The sequence below is a fragment of the Peromyscus leucopus genome, chromosome 1 (genome assembly GCF_004664715.2).
Source record: "Peromyscus leucopus breed LL Stock chromosome 1, UCI_PerLeu_2.1, whole genome shotgun sequence".
Lineage (NCBI taxonomy): Eukaryota > Metazoa > Chordata > Mammalia > Rodentia > Cricetidae > Peromyscus > Peromyscus leucopus.
In genome coordinates this window covers 76,437,229-76,462,673 of record NC_051063.1, presented here as the reverse complement: position 1 = coordinate 76,462,673, position 25,445 = coordinate 76,437,229, and the positions used below count along the sequence as shown (strand labels likewise).

Here is a 25,445-nt window from a genome sequence, read left to right as displayed (position 1 = left end):
CACACACACACACACACACTTACACACACTGACAAACACACAATAAAGTAAGAGAGGAAGCCATTTCAGGAAAAGGTGGTTGAGCTGATGGTGCAGTGTTTACAAATATGCTTAAATAAAAACACCCCATCCAGCTGGGAGGTGGTGGCGCATACCTTTAATCTCAGCATTCAGGAGGCAGAGCCAGGCAGATCTCTGTGAGTTCGAGGCCAGCCTGGTCTATGGAGCGAGTTCCAGGACAGGCTCTAAAGCTCACAGAGAAACCTTGTCTTGATAAAACAAAACAACAACAACAAAAACAAAACAAAACACAACACCCCATCTTGACCAGGAAAGGCTTGTATCGTGTTAGCCAAACAGCAATGACTGACTCTTGTGTGGGGGACAGTAAATAAATGTGTCGCTTTATGCCAAAGTCTGATGTTTTATTGCTCAAAGCTTTCTGCCATGCCGAAATGTTGGGGGTTACAGTGGTGGCTGCTGACTAGACACATTTTCCGTGTTTTCCTGGCGAAATAAACAAGCAGCTGGCTGCTCTCCACGTTAATGTCAAAGAGAAAGGTGGCCGTTTGGGAAAGATTGGCCCTTTGTCGGCTTGGCTGTGTGTCTTATTTTTTTTTTTTTTTTTTTTTTTTTTTTTTTTTTTTTTTTTTTGGTTTTTCGAGACAGGGTTTCTCTTGTGTAGCTTTGCGCCTTTCCTGGAACTCACTTGGTAGCCCAGGCTGGCCTCGAACTCACAGAGATCCGACTGGCTCTGCCTCCCAAGTGCTGGGATTAAAGGCGTGCGCCACCACCGCCCGGCTGGCTGTGTGTCTTATTTTATTAATCTTTCAGTTAGTATAGGAAACAGTGGTTTCGTGGTGAGGTTGTCCCGAATGTATATAGCCCTGTGCTTTGCTCACACTCACACCTGCTACCCGCTCACACCCCCTCCCTTCTGCTGGTCGCCTTCCTGGCCTCTGAGCTGACGACTCATATGTATAAATATGACACATCTAGATAGCACATGTGTAAGAAGAACCAGATGTCGCTTTCCTCCTTTCACTGTCTCGTTTCCCTTTCCTTCCCCAACTAGTCCCTCTTCTATTTTCATTATATCCATGGAAGCAAGAGGATCAGGCGTTCAGGGCCAGCCTTGGCTATATAGCAAGTTTGAGGCCATCCTGGGTTACACGAGGTTCCACATATGATAGAAAACATGCGATGTGTGTCTTTCTCAGTCTGGCTTATTCTGCTTAATGGAGAGTCTCCAGTTCCACTTGTTTCCAGCAAAGGACATAATGTTCTTCCTTTGGGCACTGTGTATATATACCAACAGCCTTCGTCCGTTCTTCTGCTGGTGGGCATCTTAGCTGGTCTGCACCTTGGCTACCGTGGATGGAGCCACAGTTAACATGACGGTGAGGTGTCTTAAGTTCATTCAGATACCTGCCCAGAAGTGGTGAGACTGGAGCGTGTGTTGGCTGCTTACGTTGTTAAGTATGGAGTATGACCATACATCCAGAAGTAGACCTGTTGAGCAGCGTGTTAAACCGATTTTGACCATTTGACAGGAGGAAGCATACTGTTGGTCATAAAGGCCACACCACTTCACGTTCTCTCTCACGGAGCTTGCGTCTCTCCACCTGCTCCATAATGCTTCGTTACTGCCTGTGTTCCCGCTGCCTTGGCAGTGGTCATCGTAGTGAGCACGTAGGAACACACGCCACTGTGGCTGTGATCTGTATTTCTCTAGTGGTTCATGAGGATTGGTATCTTTCTGTAGGCTTGTTGGCTATTTGTATATTTTCTTTGGAGAAATGTCTAAGTCATTTGTCCTTTTTTTTTCCCCCCCGATACAGGGTTTCTCTGTGTATCCCTGGCTGTCCTGGAACTCACTCTGTAGACCAGGCTGACCTCGAACTCAGAGATCTGCCTGCCTCTGTCTCCCAGGCGCTGGGATTAAAGATGTGCGCCGCCACGGCCTGGCTCATTTGTTCAGTTTTTAATCAGGTCATTTTTGTTAAATTGCTGTATTATGAGGTTTCATTAAATGTCCTGCATATGAAAACTTTAACACATATAAAATTTGCAAATATTTCCCTCATTCTGTTGATTATAGCTTTTTAAAACACAGATTTTTAGTTTTGATGTATTCTTATTTATCTAGTTTTTCTTTTACTGCATTTTTTGTTGTATTAGCCATGAAATTATTATCATATCCAACATCCCTGAGGAATTTCTGAGCTTTTAAAAAGCTGTTTGTTGTGTTTAAATCTTTGATCTGCCTTGAAGCAATTTTCTGTATGGTGTAAGGCAAGGATCCAACTTTAATATTTCATGTGGGTGCCCAGCTTCTCAATCTCTTGCCTCTAATTCTACATACTCAGGCAACTAACGTGTCTTCTATTGCTCTGGCTCAGTGGTTCTCAACCTTCCTAAAGCTGTGACCCTCACTACAGTTCCTCATGTTGTGGTGACCCCCCCCAGCTGTAAAATTATGTCATTACTACTTCGTAACTGTAATTTACTGTTACAAATCATAGTGTATGTATTTGATATGCAGGGTATCCGATATGTGACCCCCAAAGGGTCACGATCCACAGTTTGAGAACCACGGCTCTCTATTAACGCTTATTTTTTAGGAATTGCGTTAGTGGTTTTGGATCACAAAGGCTATTCCAGAAGAGGGAATCAGCCACACCTTATTTAGAAGCCCCTCCCAGCCGCATGGACCAGCCTCAAAGTGGGATGGGGGAGAATTCTCTCAAGTCCTGCCTAATACTTGATTTAATTCCTCCACTGCTCTGCAGAGCTCACAGGCTCTTCTCCAAGCTCCACCCTCGAAAGTCTATAACATAAGGGTTCTGTGTTCTGGCTCTCCACCTGCCAGCTTCTCTTGCTGCAAGTGACTGGTGTCATTAAAAGACGGATGGCCTCTCTCTGCTGAACCTGGACAGCATCTTTGTTATTTAAAGCAAGTAGAGTCATCATATATTACTCATCGTTTTTGTCTTCTTTTGTGTGGCATATTTGAATTAAGAATCTGTGGTTTCTGGTTAGCTGGGGCTGAAGAATCGGCTGTGATTAACAGGAGACCTGAAGCACTGGTGTAAACGTTTACTTTTACTGAGTCAATTGATTAGTCTAATGCGACGGTCACATGTTAGGTACATGATGGGACTACTGTTTGAATGTTGTGTGTCAGAAACCGAGCAAAAGTGAACCAACAAAAGAGAAGAATTAAGCTCTGAATGGGGCACTTAAAGCTGTGGGAAACCCATGAGTCAGACTTCCCATGGCTGGGGCAGGCTTGGGTGGCTTTGGTGAAAGGTTACAAAAACACTCCCAAAGGTTATTAAACATGCAGTGTGCTATTAAAACAATTTTTTGTGGCTGGGTGGTGGTGGTGCACGCCTTTAATCCTAGCACTAAAGAAGCAGAGGCAGGCAGATTTCTGTGAGTTTGAGGCCAACCTGGTCTACAAAGTGAGTTCTAGGACATCCAGGGTTACATAGAGAAATCTTGTCTCAAAAACAGAACAAAACAAACAAAAATAAAAAACCAAAACAATCTGTGTGCGTTGGGGCTTGAACTCAGGGCAAATGCCAGCCAAGTGCTGTTCGACTGAGCTACATCCAGGGCTTCGTTTCTCTGTGAAGTCTTCGGTGTAACTCAGGCTGGCCTTGAATTGCCATCCTCCTGCCTCAGCTTCTGAGTGCTGGGATTACAGGTATGTGCCACTTCCCTGCGGCAGTCGGTGGCTCTCCCAGTTACGGTGCCCCCTGAGGTCCCCGAGGGTGCTGGGTTTGAGCAGTGACTCTGTAGCTGTGGTAGGAGTCAGTGCTGGCAGCTTTTGCACTGTGTCTGAGAGGGAGATCGCTTCATAGCGGGATGTGGTACCCAACAGCATTTGGATATTATATCTCACTCTTCGTTCGTGTGGACTTGACACAGGCGAGAGTCATGTGGAAGAGGGAACCTCAGTTGAGAAAATGGCCTCACCAGAGTGGCCCGTGGGCGAGTCTACGGTGCATTTTTTTTTTTTTAAATGAATGATTGACGTGGGAGGGCCCAGCTCACTGTGGGTGGTGTCATTCCTGGGTTGGTGGTTCTGAGTTGTGTGAGAAAGGAGACTGAGCAAGCTGTGAGAAGCAAGTCCGTAAGCAGCACCCCTCCATGGCTTCGGCTTCGGTCTCCGCTTCCTGTTCCTGCCCATAGTTTCTGCAATGACTTCCTTCAGTGACGTAGTGAGATGTGGAAGTGTAAGCTGTAGTGAACCCTTTCCTCCCCAAGTTGCTTTTAGTTACGGTGTTTTATCACAGCAACAGAAACCCTAAGGCACTCTGGTTCTCTAAAAATGCTAGAAAACAGAACACTTTTGCTGAGACAAACAATAATCTAATCAAGGAGAAGTTAGAAATTTGTACAGTTGTTGAAATCAGCAAAATGTGGGGGCCTCAAGCACTGCTTATAGAGGGAAGTCCAGAATAAAAGTTCATGTGTGAAATGAGCAGCATTCCAGACTGTGTATAAAAGATGTGGAGGAAAGGGAGGCGATTAGAATCTTTTTATATTTTTACATAAAAGAGAACATTGACTTGGTATGGTGGCTCATGCCTTTAACACCATCACTTGGGAGGCAGAGGTAGGTGAATCTCTGTAAGTTTGATGCCAGCCTGTTCTACATAGCACATTCCAGGCCAGCCAGGGCTACATAGAGAGAGACCTTATCTCAAGAAAAGGGGCGGGGGGGGGCCCCGGGGTCAATGATAAAAATTATTTTGTAGTTCCAAACACAGATGTTCAGTGACCCATGGAACCGATGATGAGGCGTGACTGTTGTGAAGACTTAATGTGAGGAGAGACACTTGATACTTTGACTGGAAAGGACCCCCACAGCCATACCCCACAGTTTCCTGTAAGGGAATCATCCACACAGTAAAATCATCAACCTCCTGGGAGTTACATATCAGTCCAAGTAAATTAACGTAAAGTTTCTATTTAGAAATGATTTTGGGAGTCGAGTGAGGTGGCTCAGGGCCCTTGCCATGCTAACCTGATGACCTGGGTTCAATCCCTAGAGCCCACATAAAGGTGGAGGAGAGCTGACCCCACAGTTATCCTCTGACCTCCGCACTGACCTCCGCAGGTATGCAGAGGCACATGCACCCCTTCATCACACATAATGATAATAGATTCAAATAAAGTTTTTTAAAAAAAGGAAACCGATTTTAGGGGCTGGATGTATGCTCTGTTGGTAGAATACTTGGCTCACATTTTGTGAGGACCTGGGTTCTGTCTCCTGCACTGCAAAACCAAAAGCAAAGCAAAGGAAAACAGTTTTATGCTGTTTATACTTGACACTTAAATAACTGTCACCTATGCACACAAAGAGTAACGTATGCTACGGGCAGAGACTTTGTCATGTGCTCAAACCATCCCAGTCTGGCCCCCAGCCTCTCCATATATGACTTGGCCCCATGTTTCTGTAAGATGATTATTTACGCTGATTTGTAGAGCACCTCAAACATGCAGAAAACGAAAGAGAATGAAGAACAGTCACACGCTTATCTGCCTGCCAGGCTTCTCCTCCATTTAACAAAAGTTAAAATGTTAAGTGTTGATTGTTAAATTTAACAAATGTTATGATAAGAAGATAAAGCACCCCTTTGTTACCTCGTTTCTTGAGGGCTGTGTATTGTAGCCTGGTTATCACTTGCTTTACATCTCCTATTCACTTAGGAGTGAGTACATACCATGTTAGTCTTTCTGGGTCTGAGTTACCTCACTCAGGATGATTTTTTTCTAGTTCCATCCATTTGTCTGCAAATTTCATGCTGTCAATGTTTTTTTTTTTTTTTTTTTTTTTTTTTTTTTTTACAGCTGAGTAGTACTCCATTGTGTAAATGTACCACATTTTCTTCATCCATTCTTTGGTTGAGGGGCATCTAGGTTGCTTCCAGGTTCTGGCTATTATGAGTAATGCTGCTATGAACATAGCTGAGCATGTGTCCTTGTGGTATGATTGAGCATCCTTTGGGTATATGCCCAAGAGTGGCATCGCTGGGTCTTGAGGCAGATTGATTCCCAAGACAGCTGACCTGAGCTCATGGGAGCTCACAGACTCTAGACTGACAGCTAGGGAGACTGCATGGGACCAGCCTAGGCCCTCTGCATGTGGGTGACCGTTGTGTAGCTTGGTCTGTTTGTGACCCCTCACAGTGAGACCAGGATCTGTTCCTGGTGCATGAGCTGGCTTTTTTGAGCCCCATTCCCTGTGGGGATACTTCACCCAGCCTTGCTGCAGGGTGGGGGGAGGAGCTTAGTCCTGCCTCACTTGATTTGTTGACTCCCTTGGGAGGTCTTGGTGGCGGGGGTGGGTGGTGGTGGTGGTGGTGGTTAGAAAGGTGGTCAGGGGAGGGAACGGGAAGGGAGCAGGGAGGGGAAACTGTGGTTGGTATGTCAAATAAATAAAATTTTAATAAAAAAAAAAAGATGAAACGCCCCTCCTCATGTCTCCAGAGGTGACTGCTCTCTGATTTCCAGTTCCAGAGGTTAGTTTTTCCCGCTCTTCATCTTCGAGCAAAAGGAATCCTACATTAATGGAGTGTCTGGCTCCTTCCATTTCAGAGAAAATTGGGTCCATCCACCTGACCCTTATACAGCTGCGGGCTCTTCTTATTCTTGTGCCCATCAGCTTACATTCTCATTATCTTTCTTCCTTGCCGTTCACTTATTTACTTACTTTTTTTTTAATCAGCCTCTTGTGTGGTCCAGGTTGGCCCAGGTTCTGCTGCGTAAGCAGGCTGAGCTCTAGATAGTTTCTCACCCCAGCGTCTCAAGTGCTGGGATTACAGGCTGGGCCACCACAGCCAGCAAGGGCTGCTGTGTGATTCTTTAACCAACACCTGGACTCAGGGTAGACTCCCTCCAGCCCTCGCCCCGTGACCTTTTGAGACCTCCCAGTTCCCACTCACGAGCTGCATAGCCTCTCTGGCTGGCTGTCCAGCTTCTTTGCTTTCTACTCTTACGCAGCCTTAGAGAACCCCAAGGCCCTGAGACCTATAACCCCCTTAGTACTGTTATGCCCATGTCACAAGACCCCCCCACCCCCCAGCAAGACCACCACAGAGCCGATATCCGATGCAAAACACACAGGGCTTGGTCCATGTCCGACACAGCAGGAGGAGGAGGATGGTCCTGAGCTCTCAGGGTGAGAGGTTTTTAAAGGGAAAAACTGCAAGCAGGTTCGTCATATGCTTGGGTGAGAGTGCGTAACCTTTGAGTTTACTGGTTGGGGGTTACAGTTATCATTTTTGGGCAGGCCTGGACAAGTCCCAGGCTCTGTCCTTAAGCTGCCATGGAGGCTGGCTGGCCTTGCACATTCACACTGACCCATGCATGTAGCTCTAAGGTTGGTGAGGGGTCCCAGACAGTAAACAACTGGCTGAACCTTGAGCAGTCAGAGTATGTGCAGAAAGGGAGCTACTGCAAGGACTATGACTTTTGTTCATGGCCCTCCCAGAGACTGCTTGCTCAAGTCTCAGGAAACTGAAATTGAGGCCTGATCTCTGAGAGAAGACTGACAGCCTGCTATGGAGTCTGCTTGGTCCTTTCAGTACCAACTCTCCCTTTCATCTGACTAACCACACTGGAAAAAAGGTAGTCACCAGGAGAAGGAAGCCAGCTTCTAATAGAAAAGCATTAGACCTTTCTTCGTGGGGTGACTTCTGCCTCTGCCCTACATAGCTGATCTAGTAGCCAAAGCCCTTTCCCTCACTGAGACTCTCTTCCCGCCCCCTGAGGTCCTGAGTCATTATTTTAACTACCCCCAAGGAGGTTTAGCACCCTCAGAGCTTTATAGCTCTCTGCTTTCCAGCTCACTGCTCAGTGATGGCTTGTGGGGTCGTGATCCTCCTGTGCAGCTGGGGTAAGGCTGGGGATGGGGAGGAGGTCTGTGGGTCATTTCTGCCTGGCAGGCTAACTGGGGACTGTAGATCATCTCCAATGGTTCTTAGGAAGAAGCAAGGACAGGGTGGGGGTTGGAATTGAAGGGAGGGAGGGCAGGTGACTTTGCAGGTGATTTTATAAGCTATGCCTGTATGCAGAGCGAACAGGGTTTTCTAAAGAGTCACGTTCTCCAAGGCTTCCCATTTTCAGAGGCCCATATACAGGGGTGTAGAGGGGAGGCCACAGACGCCACCAGTGTAGCATGAATCTTAGAAGTTCTTATTAATAAAATCAAACCTGAGCCAGTATTGGGGTGAATGCTGGAAGGTCAGAGAGCCAGAACAAGCCACAGCTATCTCACCTCGCCAGATCCTCAGCTGGTCTTGTTTCCTCAGACTGGAGGCCTCTGAGTCCTCATCCAGAATGGGTCTCAGCTGAACTGTGCTGCTCAAAACCTAAAAGCTTAACCAGCCAAATGCTTAACCAGCCAAATGCTTAACCAGGCCAAATGCTTCTAGTTTCTGGTCCTCACACCTTATATACCTTTCTGCTTTCTACCACCACTCCCTGGGATTAAAGGCGTGAGTCACCATGCTTGGCTGTATCCTTGAACACATGGATTTCTGCCTCTGGAATGTTAGGATTAAAGGCATGTGCTACCACTGCCTATCATTATGTTTAATATTGCGGCTGTTCTGTCTCTGGCCCCAGATAAGTTTATTAGCATGCACAATATTTTGGGAAACACAATACCACCACACACCAGGTAGGAGAAAAGGCTAGATTCCACCTCTCTGGGCCCGGGTGTTCTCCAAGTCTTGACTTCAGGTAGGCAGGTCCCACCACTATCAAGAGAATAGTCTACAATTTGAAGTCTGTAGTGGGACCTCATTCGTGGATCAGATTCATACAAAAGCCTGGATTTGCAGATTTGCAGCCTCTCTTTAGAGACGGCAGGTCTGGGTACGGAGCCTGTTCATGGCTGCCCTGTTAGAAGGAGCTCTGTGGAGTCTCCGTTCCTTGGTGCCTGCCAACCACACCATTTCACTTTCTGCTGCACCTGAGGGTTTGAGCCTGCTAAGAAGGGGAACCACTTAAGGCAGAAGTGTAAGTGTGGGAAGCTCCTGAGCATGTGACCCTAGAGTTCCAGCTCTCTGAATATCTGAACCCCAAGTTCAGACGTTTCTCTGGCACGGACTCAGACAAATAACCATTTTGGAGTGTCCTTGCTCCTGATGTTGTGGCGAGGAATCCAGAATCCAGAGACAGCTGGGGATTCTAGTGGAGTGGGGGAGGAAGATGATTGCTTAGGGATATGAGGGAGCAGAAAGGCTTTTAAAAGGTAGAGACCCCCTGAGGGTTTGGGCTTAGCCATCAACAAGGGGTGTCTGATAAGGACTGGGGGAACATGCTGGGATCTTGTGTGCACTAGCTAATGGCTGTACTGTGAGGGGAGCTGGGGATACAGCCTAGCAAGTCCGAGGCCCGAAACTCAGACTCCAGTACTAAAACCGGGAGTGAGGTATTCCTCGGCTAACACAGTAGATGGCTAATTCCAGATCCCGATGTCCTTTGGTGGCCTGGAGGGGACGTGCTCCTGAACTGCTGCCATTTGCATCGGGCTTGTTCTTTGTTTTGTTCCTTTCTTACATTTTTGGTTGTGAGCCCGGTCTTTACCGGCTGAGACTTCTGCACGTTGCCCTGGTTGGCCTGGAACTCACTCTACTGTAGACCAGGCCAGCATGGACTTTGCAGTATCTTCATGCCCCCCGCCTCCCAAGGGCTGAGATCGGAGGCATGCATCACCACATCTGTTAGGTTTGGCTATTGGTTTATTTTTTTAAAGTGTTGCATCTTTATTTTGTGTGCATATATGTGCTTGGGGGTACAGGGGTATGGGTGTGGGTGCAGTGGTGTGGGTGTGGGTACAGGGGTGTGGGTGTGGGTACAGGGGTGTGAGTATGGGTACAGGGGTGTGAGTGTGGGTACAGGAGTGTGAGTGTGGGTGTGGGTGCAGGTGTGTGGGTGCAGGGGTGTGGGTGTGGGTACAGGGGTGTGAGTATGGGTACAGGGGTGTGAGTGTGGGTACAGGAGTGTGAGTGTGGGTGTGGGTACAGGGGTGTGGGTGTGGGTACAGGGGTGTGAGTGTGGGTACAGGAGTGTGGGTGTGGGTGCAGGTGTGTGGGTGTGGGTGCAGGTGTGTGGGTGTGGGTGCAGGTGTGTGGGTGTGGGTGCAGGTGTGTGGGTGTGGGTGCAGGTGGGTGGGTGTGGGTACAGGAGTGTGGGTGTGGGTACAGGTGTGTGGGTGTGGGTGCAGGTGTGTGGGTGTGGGTGCAGTGGTGTGGGTGTGGGTACAGGTGTGTGGGTGTGGGTACAGAGTTGGGAATATGGGTGCAGGGGTGTGGGTACAGGGGTGTGAGTGTGGATGTGGGTACAGGGGTGTGGGTGCAGGTGTGTGGGTGTGGGTACAGGGGTGTGAATGTGGGTGTGGGTGCAGGTGTGTGGGTGTGGGTGCAGGTGTGTGGGTGCAGGGGTGTGGGTGCAGGGGTGTGTGTGTGGGTGCAGGTGTGTGGGTGTGGGTGCAGGTGTGTGGGTGTGGGTGCAGGTGTGTGTGTGTGGGTGCAGGGGTGTGGGTGTGGGTGCAGGGGTGTGAGTGTGGGTGCAGGTGTGTGAGTGTGGGTGCAGGTGTGTGGGTGTGGGTGCAGGTGTGTGGGTGTGGGTGCAGGGGTGTGGGTGTGGGTGCAGGGGTGTGGGTGTGGGTGCAGGGGTGTGGGTGCAGGGGTGTGGGTGCAGGGGTGTGGGTGTGAGAGTACCATGGCGTGCGGGTGAGGGTCAGAGGACAACTTATAGGAGTTAGTTTGCTCCTTCCGCCATGGGAATCCTAGGGATCAGATTCAGGTAGGTCATCAGGCGTGGTGATAGGCCAGCTGAGCCACCTCACTGGCCTGGGTTTGGCTGTTTCTGAGGGAGAGGGAAAGGATGAGGAACACCCAGATGGCTAGCCTGGAACCGCAATGGAAACACAGCGGGAGGAGGGGGCTTGGCTCTCTTGCGACACCTAAAACAGGAGCGGGGTGGAGTACCAAGAGACCGGGAGGCCCTTGGGCGTTTGGCGTCTTCGAGGACTTCCAACCCCCCTACTCCCTGTATTCCTTAGTCCTGGCTTCCTGTGAGGGGTCCAACCTGGATGTGGAGAAGCCCATCGTGTTCAGAGAGAATGCCGCCGGCTTTGGGCAGACTGTGGTCCAGTTTGGTGCATCTCGGTAAGAAGACCCTGCCTGCTCTCCTATGCCAACCCCTTTCGGGTCCTGCAGGCAGGTAGCTGCTGGCGGCACACGGGAGAAATGTGCCTTGGGTGAGAGAGAAGGCCTCTCCTGTCTCTTCTGAGGCCCCTGACACCATTTGGGCCCAGGAAGGACGGCAAAACTGGAGGTAAGGCCTAGCTTTGCCCAGGAGCCTCTGAAGCTCCCTCCATCCGGGGCTTCTCTGGGTGTGGCCAGGGAAACTGCCCCAAACCCACACTCATTACACTTGCAGTCTACTGTTCTACTCTGAGACTCCTGGATTGCTGGTGGTTTTACCCTGGCTTTTGTGTTTTGGAAGGAAGGATGGAAGCAGAGAAGCACGCTGGGGTTGGAGGTCCTTGGCCCACTTAGCTCCGGCACCTCTCTGCAGATACTCCATTTCTGCCCAGTGGCCACGAGCTGGGCATGGTCGGGGTTGAGAAAATTACCCCAAAAGCTTGAGGGATTGAGGGGCTGCTTAGAAACTACCAAGAGACTAGGAGACAGGGGAAAATCTCGCCCCAACCCCAGGAGGCCCCACATTTTTATTTTGAATCGATAGCCACAAATGATATACCTGCTCCCCTTGCCCCTCCCCTGCACTCCTCTTCTCTTGTCCCAGAAACGAGGACCAAATGATTTCAAGTCACATGCCACATGGGTATAAATCAAAGTGTGGGAGGCCCAGGGAGGAAGGGAGCGAACCCAGGAGGGAATTCCAGACTGCTCCACAGGGGAGGTGGTAGTGAGCCTGAGACCACCAGGTTTCACAGGCCAACAGGGAGCTGCAGAGGCCCCTGAATTCTGTATAGCCACCCCTTCACCCAGCCGGCAAGCTGGGGAGATGGGAAAAAGCATCAGCTGCAGACTCTAGGTTCCAGGGACTTGGGTTTTCGTTTCGTTTTGTTTTTAATGCATAGACTGGTGCACAAATCTAAAGGGTCCAAATCACTGATGTGTTTACATACATATATGCCAGGGTAGCTGTTGTTCAGATCAGTTCATTGTCCATGCCATCCTACCCCTGATGGGCACCAACACCCAATAAATCAGAAGATAGCCATCATCCCCACATCTCTCACCAGAAATTTGTTTTTAGGTTCCATTAGTAGTTTCCTGATTGCTACAAAGCTACAGTTTGTCCTGAAAAAAAATTTAATAATGGAAACACTAAAAAGATTGAATTTCTTTAGAAAAAAATGGGTTTGACAAAGCAAAATCAAGTTTGCTCTTCATTATTGCCACCAAGTCCCAAACCCTGTAGCTAGCCATTAGGTTTTCCTCAGGAAGCTCTTGGACGCCCCTTGAATCATACATGACACACAGAATTGTAACTTTCTGTAAAGCAACCTCTTGAGGAAAGAACCTTTAAAAGTCCATTGGATTAAGACCGGCTTGGTTGATGAAAAGATATCAATATTTGTTTGCTTTTCTTGTCTGGATGAGGAGACAGTTGGTAGTGATAAAATGTTTCCAATTAAAAAATATCCCCTTGAGGTGTTTTTCAAGAAAACTATTTACATTTCTACTATGAAGTTTAGATACAGATCTGATATAACCATGTTAACTTGTCCAATTTAAACTGCTTACATTATATTGAAAATTTCCAGTTAACTATAATCACCTTTGTTTGAAAAGCTTATGGTCTCAAAAAGTTGTACCATTGAACTCAAGGTGACTGTTTCTCAGGTGGCTCAGAATGGCAGATTCCTAATGTGTTCCCATGACTGGGAAATGTCATTTTTGGTGCAATTTTTTTTTTTTTGGTAAAAAAAACCAAAGTATTTATTCACGCAGCTATACACCTGCGTGCACATGAAAAACAAGCCAGTGAGCACCCCTTACACGCATGTGGATAAAACACAAGACTGACTTCTAAACTGCCTCTCAGGTAGAAAATGCCCCAAACTTTCCCACAGTCTTACTTCCTCGTGGCAAGATAGTTCCTTGTACCCAGGGTGCTCCTGGTCCTTCTCTGACTGTGCGTTGTGGTTGTTCTTCTAGACTCGTGGTGGGAGCCCCCCTGGAGCTGGTGGCAGTCAACCAAACAGGACAGCTGTATGACTGTGCACCTGCCACTGGCACGTGCCAACCCATCTTCCTGCCCAGTGAGTGACTGGACCCAGGGACGAGCACTCCCAGCCCTCCTAGTGTGTTCCTTCAGTGGATCCCAGCTAAGACTAACCCCCCTCAGTGAAGTTGTGTGGTTGAGTGTGACTATGTGTGTCTGCCTTCTCAGTTCCCCTCGAGGTTGTGAACATGTCCCTGGGCCTGTCCCTGGTGGCTGCCACCAATCACTCCCAGTTGCTGGTGAGTCCCCAGAGGGTCATGAGAGGCATGGCAGGGGCTGGAGGAGGCTGAGGGTAGAGATGGGAGTCGGGTGGAAGAGCGTGTCTGGGAAGCACTGCTCATGGAGGCGGTCTCTGTCTTCAGGCCTGTGGTCCAACTGCGCAGAGAGCTTGTGCGAAGAACATGTATGCAAAAGGTTTCTGCCTCGTTCTCGGCGCCCGCTTGCAGTTCATCCAAGCGATCCCTGCTGCCCTGCCAGGTGGGTTTGTTGGAGACAAGGCTTCTGGGGAGCACAGCTTGCATTGTGTGGTCAGAGAGAATGAGGCCTTCTTCTCTGCCCCCAAAGAGGTGGGTGGGAGCCCACTTTGGCCTGGCGACAAGGACAGCAACCCTCAGTTGGTTATGATTGGATCAGAGGAGAGCCTGGATGCTAGCCAAGCAGGGTGTGGAAATCTTACAGTTGCTCCAGGTATCTAGACACTCCTTGGTTTTCCTTTGATGGCAAACACATGTCTTAAGAAAGAGAAACCCGTGAGGGAGACAGTGTGGATGGCTCATGACTGAGCTGCCAGGACTCTTCAAACTCTCTTTCTAAGGGGGCAAATGACGGAGCTGCAGAAGATGTGATGTACAGTTGTGTGAGCGTCAATGTTGTCCACGGAGGACGGGACCTGGGTGCTGTCTCGTTGAGAGTCAGTCTGTGTAACAGCGATATATTTAGGTTTATCTAGGTTTAAGTCTTCTCATGTATTCAGGTAATAACACCTTTCTCTGGACTTTAGCTCCCTCGTTGGTAAAATGGGATTAGGATTCATGTAGGTTTAAGATGAAAGGATTTGAGGTATACAAAGTGTTTAGATCCCTGTCTGGCACATAACATGTGATAACCTTTATTAGTAACATTCTGTCAAACAACTGTGTATTTGCATTAAGGGGAGGGCATGGATAAATGCTTCATCTGTAGCCTAAGAGTGGAAGCCAGGAGTCACACAGGATGCTAAATGAGAGCAAGGCTTTAGATTGGAGAGGCCACAACGCCATTAACAGTGAACATTTAGTCCATGTTCAAGCAGCAGTAAGAATACCCCCAGACTAAACTGTGAGATCAGAATCTCTTTGGGGAACAGAAAGAACAGAGAAGCAGTTTCTAGGACTTTGGGAGTTGGTGAGACTGTGTCCAGCCCGAGGAGGTCAATGTCTCCTCACAGGTGTCCTAGGAAGTCACAAGGTTGGATGCCTGAAGGTAAAGAACATAGGTGCATAAACTCTGCCAGTTTGGCAGAGGTAGAGAGAAGTGTCTGCCATCTGAGGACCAGCGCTCTATAAGGCCTCTGGGTTGTGGGCAGGATTATTTCTATTTAGCTGGTGAGAAAACCATAATCAGAGAGGCCCTACTGATAAAAAGAGGCCACAGCTCAGCCAACCTTTGTCCGGTTGGTTTATTGCTTGCTGTGAGATACTCAGCTCTACTCAGGAACTTGCTGTTGGAAGCCTGGTGGATATACTATAAAGGGAAAGAAACAGGAAACAGTTGATAGAACTTGACATAGACCTACCTGGCCTGATAGAAAACGAGGATGGTTGTTTTGTTATAAGGCTGAAAAGACAGACAAAATTCCAGGCTGGCGACTACTCTGGTGTGTGCAGGGTCATGAGGGTGGCTGTCCTGCTTACTGTGTTGTTATTGCAACAATATTTTTGGTTGTGAGCCTAGCCTTTAACGGCTGAGCCATCTCTCCAGCCCTTATTGCAACAATAAAATTAATCAATATGTATATAGATGATGAATACAGGGTCTGTCTGCCTCTTTGTAACGCTTGGCTGGGGTCACCATCATCAGATGCAGCAGAAATATCTAGGTCTGCAGACAGAGGATTCCAGAGGCTTCTGTGTGGAAGGCTGGACTGTGGTCACTGCAGAAGTAAGGGGAAGTGGTGATCCTTCTCCCCAGCACCTGCCCGACCACCAGATGAATTTCACACGAGTGGCCGGCCCCGAATAGCTCCAGCCATCTTTATTTATACTTCAAAAACAAGCATGTTTTCCCATACTAACAAACATGTTTTTCCCTAGCAAAAACAAATATGTCAAATACGTTTTTCCCAACTTTTACATCAAAACATCTTTTAAACCAAAAACAATGCTTATCATTTTGCTAGGTTGGCCAAATATCGAGCCAGGTACATCCTGTCTTGACAAAGCTAAAAGGTGATACACATAGGCATTCATTCTCAAGAACAATAATATCATTTAAAACTTAACAAAGCATATTTACAGAAATAGGGGTGATCTGCCTCTGATCCTGTCAGCCCTGAATCAGAACAGCTCCCAGGGTCTGGAGTGACAGCTGACATCCCCAGACAAGAAACTTGAGAAGCATCGCTCCCGAAGAATTTTAGGGGGAAATATTTAAGAAAAAAAAATGGGGTTTCCGGGAATGATCACATCTGTCCCATGCATGACTGACAAAGTGGCACTAAAAACCGCCAAGAGAATCATCAGTATTATGAGAGAGAAGAGAGGGTGCAGGCCACGCTATCCCCCCAGTATTCTGTGCTCTACTGAAGTCCACTGGACCTTACTTACTGAGACTGACCACCTGGGACCCATTGAACAAGCACTCATATACTGGTCAGAAACCAGACCTCACAGTTCCCAACAGGCACCCCTGAAGTCCTGGTGAGTGGAGCAGATGAAGTGGGGGAGGAGAGTGCGGAGAGGAAAAAGTCTTTCTACGTTAACGGTGTGGGGGAGGAAAGGCATGTGACATCTCAGGGGTGTGCTGGTCAGCTCGCTCACCACCCCGTGGCTAACACAGGATGTGGGTGCTGGTGGAGGCAACGACAGGGTCCTGCACAGAGCCCACAACTCCACTGTGAATATGGGGACAATCTGAAAGTCCCTGTTTATTTACGCGCATGCGGCATGTCTTTCCTCTTACAGTGTGGCCTCCAGGAGGCCAGCAATAAGTGTCTTTTTGAAAGTTAGGGCTGTGCAGCCTGATTTTCCCAGGAACAGATTCGGAGGCTTGAGAATGTTCTTGAGAGTATTGCTGGTAAGCAAGAGGAAGGCGATTTGGGCAGAAGGCGAGTGCTGGTTAACCAGCACTTCCCTTCCTATGGAAGCATCCTCTCCAGGGAGGAGCGAGGCCCCTGTGGCTGTGGAAGTGACCAAATGTCACCTTGAGAGAGCAGAAACTTCCAAGATTCCCCAGGAACCCTCCCTAGGGCTGTGAAAGCTTAGGAAACGGCTGGGGAGGGACACTGAGTTCCTGGGAAGAGGTGCATTGACTCGATGGATCGAGCTGCCTCCAAGCTGCAGAGAGCTCCAGGATGGCAGTTTCCATGTGCAGTCAGTCACCTGGGCTGGGGATACAGTGGCCCTTGAGTCACCCCTCACCATACTCCTGCTAGTAACCCTGAGCTGGACGTTGATGCAGTTGTTACTTTGGTCTGTTTGGGGCTCACTTTCTGGCGTGATTCTGTGTGTTACCAGGAAGTCTGTCACACAACAGCAAGATAAACGGTGAGGCAGTTCTTTAGACGCTTCCCTGACCCGGGAGCTTGGGCACTAGTTGGCCCCATCTGTAGGCGTAACCTTAGGTAACACACCTTTGGTCCAGAGGGATTCTCGGGACACTGAGAGCGATTGCCGGCCAACTCTACGTAGCTGGTAGTGAGTGCCTTCGCTGCAAGGGGATGGACCTGGGGGGCACACCCATTATTCACTTGCAGGTGTGTTCTGCAAGCCTAGAGAATCCCTGGCACATGTGATAACGGTGACGGGAATCCTCACACGGGGCCATGCCCTGTATTAATTTAAATGTGTTTGTTGATGTGGTAGGCACTTACTGTTTTCCCCATCTTAGAGCTAGGGAAGCCGACGTGCAGAGATATTAAACAACTTGCCTAAATCCGTCAGCTTGGAAGAAGCAGAGCTGGGGTTCAAGGACAGGCTCTTTGGTGCCAGAATGTGACCTTGAACCACCTTGCTAAATTACCTCCTGTGCTTTATAACGCCCGAGGGGATGTGTGTAACGAGGATTTGACTGAATTACTGCAGAGTCTGCTTGGTCCCTGGCCTTTACTTCTCCCTCCCCACTTTCCCGGCCTCTTTGGGGGTGAGTGAGGACAGGGCTTCTGCTGCCTGTGGGAAGAAGAGGCAAGGGCCCACTCTGCCTGGGAAACCCAAGACTGCGCTCCTGGCTCTGTTGAGTAAGACGGAATTCTGGGCCCCAGGAGGTGGTTGCGGCCCATGCAGGCATCTGATTCCTCTCTTTTTCACTGCAGAGTGTCCAACACAAGACATGGACATTGCTTTCCTGATTGATGGCTCCGGCAGCATCGATCAAAGTGATTTTAGCCAGATGAAGGCCTTTGTCAAAGCTTTGATGGGCCAGTTCGCGAGCACCAGCACCTCGGTGAGTAGAGGACATGGTGGCCTGTGGAAGGGCGGCACAGATGTCGGAGGGCGGCCTCACACAGCTGGTGGGAGAGAGAGTCCAGTGGAAGAGCTCTCGGCGGGGCTATGAGCCAAGGGCAAGGTGCTAGTTCAGGGCTCATTTAAGTCCTAACCTGGAAGTTCTCCTATGGCATTTTGTATGTATCCACATGTTCCATGCTGTTGAAAAACACTGAAGGAGCGGAGGATGATAGTGCATGCTGGATATCCTCCCACCTGGGAGACTGAGGCAGCAGGGTCATGTGACTTCAGGTTCGGCTGGACCATAAAACACGGCCCTTTCCAGACCAAAAGAACAACCAATCAAAAAAAAAAAAAATAAATAAACATGCAACAACAGCAAAGGATTTTAAGACAATTTAGCTGTGAAACCTCACTGTCGGTAACTCAAGCAAGTGAGTGGTTTCTTTCTTGTATTTTCTGTATAATCCACAATATCTTTATCTTCTCTGTTTGTTTGGTTTTGGTTTTTTCAAGACAGGGTTTCTCTGTGTAGCCTTGGCTGTCCTGGAACTCACTCTGTAAGCCAGACTTGGCCTCGAACTCACAGAGATCCGCCTGCCTCTGTCTCCTGAGTGCTGGGATTAAAGCCGTGCGCCACCACTGGCCGACCAATATCTTTATCCTAAGGTATATGGGAAATGCATTGTAAATCAAAAACTATTCCAAAAGAAAAGGCCGATTGACAATAACGGCAGGGCCACTGGAGAGACGGCTCAGTGGGTAAAGGCGCCTGCCACACCAGCCCGAGGACCGGAGGTCTGTCCCTGGAACCGGAAGGAGAGCACCAACTCCTAAAGTTGTTCTCTGACTTCTTTTTTGTTTGTTTTTTGGAGACAGGGTTTCTCTGTGTAGTTTGGTGCCTGTCCTGGATCTCGCTCTGTAGCCCATGCTGGCCTCGAACTCACAGAGATCTGCCTGGCTCTGCCTCTGAGTGCTGGGATTAAGGGTGTGCGCCACCACCGCCCGGCATTGTTCTCTGACTTCTACATGCACATCGTGGCATGTGTATACCTGCACACACACACACACACACACACACACACACACACACACACACACACACACGCTACACTACAGAGGAGGGGTGAGGGAAAAGGAGGAGGGGAAATGGGTGGCGCAGGGAAGGGACTGTAGAGGGTCCTGAGCCCAGGGCTCCCTTGGCTTTTGCAGTTCTCGCTGATGCAGTACTCAAACATCCTGAAGACCCATTTTACCTTCACCAAATTCTGGAGCACCCCTAACCCCCAGAGCCTGGTGGATCCCATCGTCCAGCTGCAGGGCCTGACGTTCACAGCCACAGGCATCCAGGAAGTGGTGTGAGTCCCTCCAGCCTGCCGCCGCCTCAGAGGCAGGACCCACGCCACTGCTTAATGCCGAGTCAGCCTAGTTCTTGGCTCTTCTCTGGGGGCCGTGGGAGGCTCTGGAGGACTGTTGGGGAGAGGATGGACAGGCTGTGGGCACAATGCGTCCCAGCGCCCAGTTCCCGTGTGCGAGACTAGACTCCTCTGCAGCTGCTCTCCCTGTGCCTGGCTCTAGGGACCTCAACAAGCCCTTTCTTCTAGACATCTGGCCAGCCCTAGAGCCAGGTGGTCACTACAAAACTCACTTAAGGTGGTGGGTCTGGCCGAGGGTGTGGCTCTCCTGTGAGGGCGTGAGGCTGAGTGCCTGGGGTCCCTGGCTTCCTGCACACCCTTGGGTGCTGCGCTGAAACGTGATAGGGTCATCCCAAACAAGAAGTTCTCTGGCTAAATACACTCCCTCTACTTTGTGGTGACTCTCGCACCTTGAACACAAGATGGAAGACCCGAAGGGTTCAAAGCCATGCTGTAGCACACGTCCTGGAGTCCTTCCCTAAGCACTCAGTGCTTCCCCACTCGTGGGCCTTGGAAGAGAAAGCATTTGAAGCAGAGTGACAGTGGTTCACAACCCCAGGCCCGTCGCCCACATCCAGAGTGTGCTGCATCTCTCCAGCAGCCCGTATCCCAGAGCCAATCTCGTCTTCGCCCTCAACTCAGCTACTGCTAGGTTCTTTCTAGTGCTGAGTTAATTTTCTTTCCCTTCTTCCTTCCCTTCCCCCCCTCCTCCCTCCTCCTTCCCTTCTCTCCCTTAAGACATTTCATTTCAAAAAGACAAAATGGTGATTTATCTTAGTCTTTGCATTTAGTAGGGAGTGGGTGGTCCTCTTGTTCTAGCACTTGCGGGGTGGAGACAGGAGGATTAAAGATCAGGGTTGTCCTAGGCCGACTTTGAGATCCGCTTGGGATATCTGAGACCAGTTCAGCCTGTCATACATAGGACCTTGTGTCAAACAACAACTCACAAACCCCAAAACGATGGCAACAAGATTACAGGACTAAGGGTTACCCATAACCCCTCTAGGTATTCTACCATACAGAATGTTAGAACCAAAAAGCGGTGCATGCTAATGAATCAGCCAGTTCCAGCTGCCTGGCACCGTCCAAATTCTATCACTTGCCGTTATGTAGACTGATGGTACATGATCACAACAGGGCAAAGTGAATGTTCCTCTGTTTTTAAAGGAAATCTTAAATTTATAGCATGTTCCATATTTTGCTACAGTTTTGACTTTTACTTTTCGACAAAGGAGCTGAAGAAACCGAGTTATGATTTGTCAAATTCCCTCCCTGATGCTGGGCGGTTGGGTAGTTTCTAGCAGTTATATTTGGCAGGTGTTTTTGGTACGTTCTGGACTTGAGTGTGAAGGTACACAGGTACTTTTTAAACATCTGTTAGGGCTGCCACCTGCCTGACACTCTCCCACAGGCCATCACTGTCACAAATAATCTTTCCCATAATCAGGCACCATTTGTGCCAGTCACCAAATCTGGTGGCTTCAACAGCACATATTCTTTTTTTCCTAATCCAGGTGAGGATGGCGGGTCCAGCTGTTTCTGCAGATGTTCTTTCACACAGCCAGAACCCAGAGAGCTCCTTCATCTACCTGGTGCTCGTCAAGGGCTGACTGGAGGGGATGGGCTCAGCTGGCATGGCTGGGCTTTATCTCCATGTGGTCTCTCTCCAGGGGCTGCTCCTGGTACCTCTAACAAACTAGCCAGACTTCTCTCACTGTGGCTGAAAAGGATAGCCACGAATCTAGATCTGGGTTGAGAGTACTTGCCCAGCAATGCAAAAATAAGCCACTGCATTGATCCGGATGAAAGTGAGTCACAGGGCAGACCAGGTTCTCTGTGGGAGACCCATGGAGCCATCTTTAGAGCATGCTTACGGTACAATCACTATCATTTTGCTTGGAGAGATTCAGAGGCTCAGAGAGGTTAGAGAACACAAAGGATCTCTGACTCCAAAGGTGCCCCAACCCATACTGCCTCCTAGGGATGAAGTTCAGGGCCAGAGAGACTTCAGCAAATATCTCATATGAATACCTTTACTATTTTTTGTTTCTAGTATAGCACTCTAAAAGGGAGCCTTTGTTGTTTCCTTCCTTTCTTCCCCCCTTTTTTTGGGGGGCACAGGTGTTAGTGGAGTGGGTAAGAGGTAAGGAAATAGGTGTGAGAGTCAGGGTGAGGGTGTGTGTGTCCAAGATCTCACTATGTAGCCTAGCCAGGCCGAAAACCATGCTCCTCCTGCCTCAGCCTCCAAAGGTTGAGATGGTGGTGGACCTGCATCACCATTGCCAACTCTGGATAATTTTATAGCATGCCCAGCACAGTCTTTCTAGTGTATCCAGATGAGCTTCGGCCTTCGTAAACTGTCTTTCCAGAATCAATTAAGTCTCGATAGTCATTTCCCTTTATTCTCGGACAGGAAAGAGCTATTTCATAGCAAGAATGGGGCCCGCAAAAATGCCAAGAAGATCCTAATTGTCATCACCGATGGGCAGAAATACAGAGACCCTCTGAAGTACAGTGACGTCATCCCCCAGGCAGAGAAAGCTAACATCACTCGCTATGCTATTGGGGTATAGTCTCTTCCCTCTTGCCTGCACAGACCCAGCCCTCTCTACACCCAGAGAAGGTCCAGTGGGCTTCTACTGCTCAGATGCCACTCTGCTGCAGGTGGGAGATGCCTTCCAGGAACCCACTGCCCTGCAGGAGCTGAACACCATTGGCTCAGCTCCCCCACAGGACCACGTTTTCAAGGTGGGCAACTTCATAGCCCTGGGTAGCATCCAGAAGCAGCTTCAGGAGAAAATCTTTGCCATTGAGGGTAAGTGAGAACAAGCTCCAGCCTTGGAGGTGAAGGGATGGCTACCAATTGCCCATGTTGTCTTGATGCTCATCCTTATTCACAAGTCACCCCAAAATGCCCCATAGAACTCAGGCCCCAGACCCCATCCCTGACCTGAGTCCTCATGCTCCCCTAGCTTTGGAGAATCTAAGTGACATGTTTCCCCACAGGAACTCAATCAACGACAAGCAGCTCCTTTCAGCACGAGATGTCACAAGAAGGTTTCAGTTCGGCTCTCACAATGGTGGGTGGAATGTGCAATTGATGAACAGATGTCAACTCTGGGCCTTCTGTGGGTGGGATGGGACCCAGAAGGGACTAGGAGCAGATTTGTCCTTAAGTCCTCTGACTGAGTGAAGAGTGTCATCCCTGGTTCTTAAGGTGCTGGGGACCAAGAAAGGCAGGAGACAGCCAAAGCCTGAACTTTCCTGGAGCACGATTCTAGTGGGTAGAGACCAAACACAAAGCACCCTCCGACTCTCCCGGGTGTCAGGATAGAAAAAGAAAGATGGTCAGGTGATACTGAGTCATGAGAAAGGGCCGGTCCTGAGAAAATCTGAGGAACGGTTTCTGCAGTTAGAGGGAAAAGCTACTGGAATGGTTCCGGGAAGAAATACAGCTGTTGTGCTACAAACAGGAGAGGAAGAAGGAGGAGGAGGAGAGGGAGGAGGGGGTGTGGACACAGCGGGCGCAGAGTGAGTTAGGGACAGCGAGCAGCTGGAGGGTAGGAGGGCCCAGACCACACGGACCAGAGAGAAAACAGTGCAACAAGACTTGTTTGAGAGTAGATGTCTGAAGAGATTTTCTCCTAGTTACTGGATTGAGTAGAGTGTGACAGGAATGGAAGCAGGTTGGTTTTGAACTGGTCCCTGGAACGACGTCAAAGGTGCTGGGAGGGCCATTAGACACTTCCTTCGGTGTTTTTATATTTCTAAGCTCTCCAATATCGTAAGTTCGAAAGTGTGAAAACGAATGAGGAATGCTGGGGAGCATGAAGCTTTGCTACCTGAGGGCGCTGACAAAGACCTCGTGAGGATGTGACAAGGAGATTGACTCTGTCACAGAGGAGCTGAGAGAGGGACAGGGGGTGGTCAGGACAAAGCTCCCGTATGTTTGGGAACAGAGATTAACTGCCCAGGTTCGACTGAGATGCAACCCATATTGGCATTCCAAGGGGACCGGGGATGGTCTCCTAGCATAATGCTACCTACTTACTGGGTTTGTGGAGGCCTGATGCAGGGGTGGGAGGAGGCAGGACAGATGCCAGGCACCTAGGAGGCAGAAAGGCAGAGAAGTGACTGGATGACAATGTATCAAGAGACTGAGGAGTTAAGGTGCAGAGACAGCCAGTGAAAAAAAATCAAAATGATGTTTGGAGGCAGGCTTCTTTGGATTAGGCTGGCATCCTGATCCAGCCTGCTGAGCCCTGGGATCCTTTCCTCCCAGGATGGGCCAGTTCTGGGAGCTGTGGGAAGCTTCGGGTGGTCTGGAGGTGCCTTCTTATACCCCCCAAATATGAGACCCACCTTCATCAACATGTCTCAGGAGAATGTGGACATGAGGGACGCTTACCTGGGTAAGAAGAGGCTGTGGGAGGAGAAGGGGCGGGGTGAGCTGCCTGAAGACAGGAAAAACCTTGGCACTGAGGTCTGGGCCCCTCAGGTTACTCCACCGCACTGGCCTTTTGGAAGGGGGTCCACAGCCTGGTCCTGGGGGCCCCTCGCCACCAGCACACGGGGAAGGTTGTCATCTTTACCCAGGAATCCAGGCGATGGAGGCCCAAGTCTGAAGTCAGTGGGACACAGGTGGGTATGGAAGAAGCCAGAGTGGAGTCTGAGAGTGGGCAGTGTGGAGAAGGAGGAGACGAAGGGACTTTGGGGCCCATGGGGGAGGCTGTGGTGCTGGGAGGGGGGCAGGACCTGGCGCAGAGGGGGCGTCTGTAAGATGACTTCAGGCTCGGCCCACCAGATCGGCTCCTACTTTGGGGCCTCCCTCTGCTCTGTGGACATGGATAGAGACGGCAGCACTGACCTGGTCTTGATCGGAGCCCCCCATTACTATGAGCAGACCCGAGGGGGGCAGGTATCTGTGTGCCCAATGCCCAGCGGGGTAAGTGGTGAAGGGTCCCGGCTGGTGGTGTGGGTGTGGGTGGAGGGCCGCCCAGGTTGGTTCTGACACTGACTTTACTCTGCAGAGGATCAGGTGGCAGTGTGAGGCCACTCTCCATGGGGAGCAGGGCCATCCTTGGGGCCGCTTTGGGGCAGCCCTGACAGTGCTAGGGGACGTGAATGGGGACAGTGTGACAGATGTGGCTATTGGTGCACCTGGAGAGGAAGAGAACAGGGGTGCTGTGTACCTATTTCATGGAGCCTCGAAACTGGACATCAACCCCTCGCCCAGCCAGGTGAGGCCTTGTCACCTGTCTCTTCTAGTTCCTTCCCTGTCTCCATGTCAGGGGTTGGCTAAAGGCAGCCTCTGGTTGCTGGTGACAGGCGTGGTCGCTTTTCAGTTTCTCAGTAGTCTGTTCCTCTGAACTGAGCACCGTGCATCCTTGCGTGGATACAGCCTCCACTCTGTTGTGAACAGCATTCTGACTAAGAGACCAAGCTTGGAACTTAAACTCTTGAGTCAAATCCATGGCAACAGCAGCCATCATGTGCTTTATGTTCTTTGTATAAATGATTGACTTAGATTCTGCAAGCTTTAGTCTTTTCCTGTGAAACAGAAACGATCCAGCCGACTCCTTCCTGTAAAGATAATACAGTGAGTGCATTAAGTACTCCATATATCATGTATTTTCTGGATGAACATACAAATGATGAACAAATACGTCTACTTTAATCCTGCGGCTGTATTTTTATTTCACAGCAGCTTATATCTGCAGGGCAAGCTGGAGTTGTAAGAGGGCCCCCTTTTCTCTTTGTGAGGGTCTTCTAAGACCCCCGTACTGCTTGCTCTCAACTCTTAACCCTTCGTTTCCCCTTTCATAATCCCTGTACCGTCATCTATTGGTTTTTATTTTCTTTTTTCTTCTTGATCAGCGGGTCGCTGGTTCCCAACTCTCCCTGAGGCTCCAATATTTTGGGCAGTCACTAAGTGGGGGTCAGGACCTTACCCAAGATGGCCTGGTGGACCTGGCTGTGGGAGCCCTGGGGCACGTGCTGCTGCTTAGGTGAGAACTCACCCTTACCTCACCCTTGTCCACTGTGTCCAAGTCACTTGTGCTGGTCCTTCTCCCAGAGGTCAGCATCACGTCCTCAACCCTTG

At 49.6% G+C, this 25,445-nt stretch overlaps 1 protein-coding gene across 1 annotated transcript in view; it reads left to right on the top strand.

Moving 5' to 3' along the window:
- Positions 1-7,805: 7,805 nt before the first annotated feature.
- Positions 7,806-25,445, top strand: part of LOC114704406 (integrin alpha-D) — a 31,113-nt gene continuing 13,473 nt past the window's right edge. Inside the window, exons 1-15 of the mRNA XM_028885650.2 lie at positions 7,806-7,912; positions 11,090-11,195; positions 13,221-13,324; positions 13,456-13,526; positions 13,650-13,764; positions 17,795-17,925; positions 19,140-19,285; positions 21,756-21,909; positions 22,007-22,157; positions 22,349-22,422; positions 23,625-23,754; positions 23,841-23,983; positions 24,147-24,287; positions 24,373-24,582; positions 25,220-25,350. Coding sequence (XP_028741483.1) covers positions 7,876-7,912; positions 11,090-11,195; positions 13,221-13,324; positions 13,456-13,526; positions 13,650-13,764; positions 17,795-17,925; positions 19,140-19,285; positions 21,756-21,909; positions 22,007-22,157; positions 22,349-22,422; positions 23,625-23,754; positions 23,841-23,983; positions 24,147-24,287; positions 24,373-24,582; positions 25,220-25,350 — 1,844 coding nt within the window. The 5' untranslated portion in view covers positions 7,806-7,875. The remainder of the gene's footprint in view (positions 7,913-11,089; positions 11,196-13,220; positions 13,325-13,455; positions 13,527-13,649; positions 13,765-17,794; positions 17,926-19,139; positions 19,286-21,755; positions 21,910-22,006; positions 22,158-22,348; positions 22,423-23,624; positions 23,755-23,840; positions 23,984-24,146; positions 24,288-24,372; positions 24,583-25,219; positions 25,351-25,445) is intronic.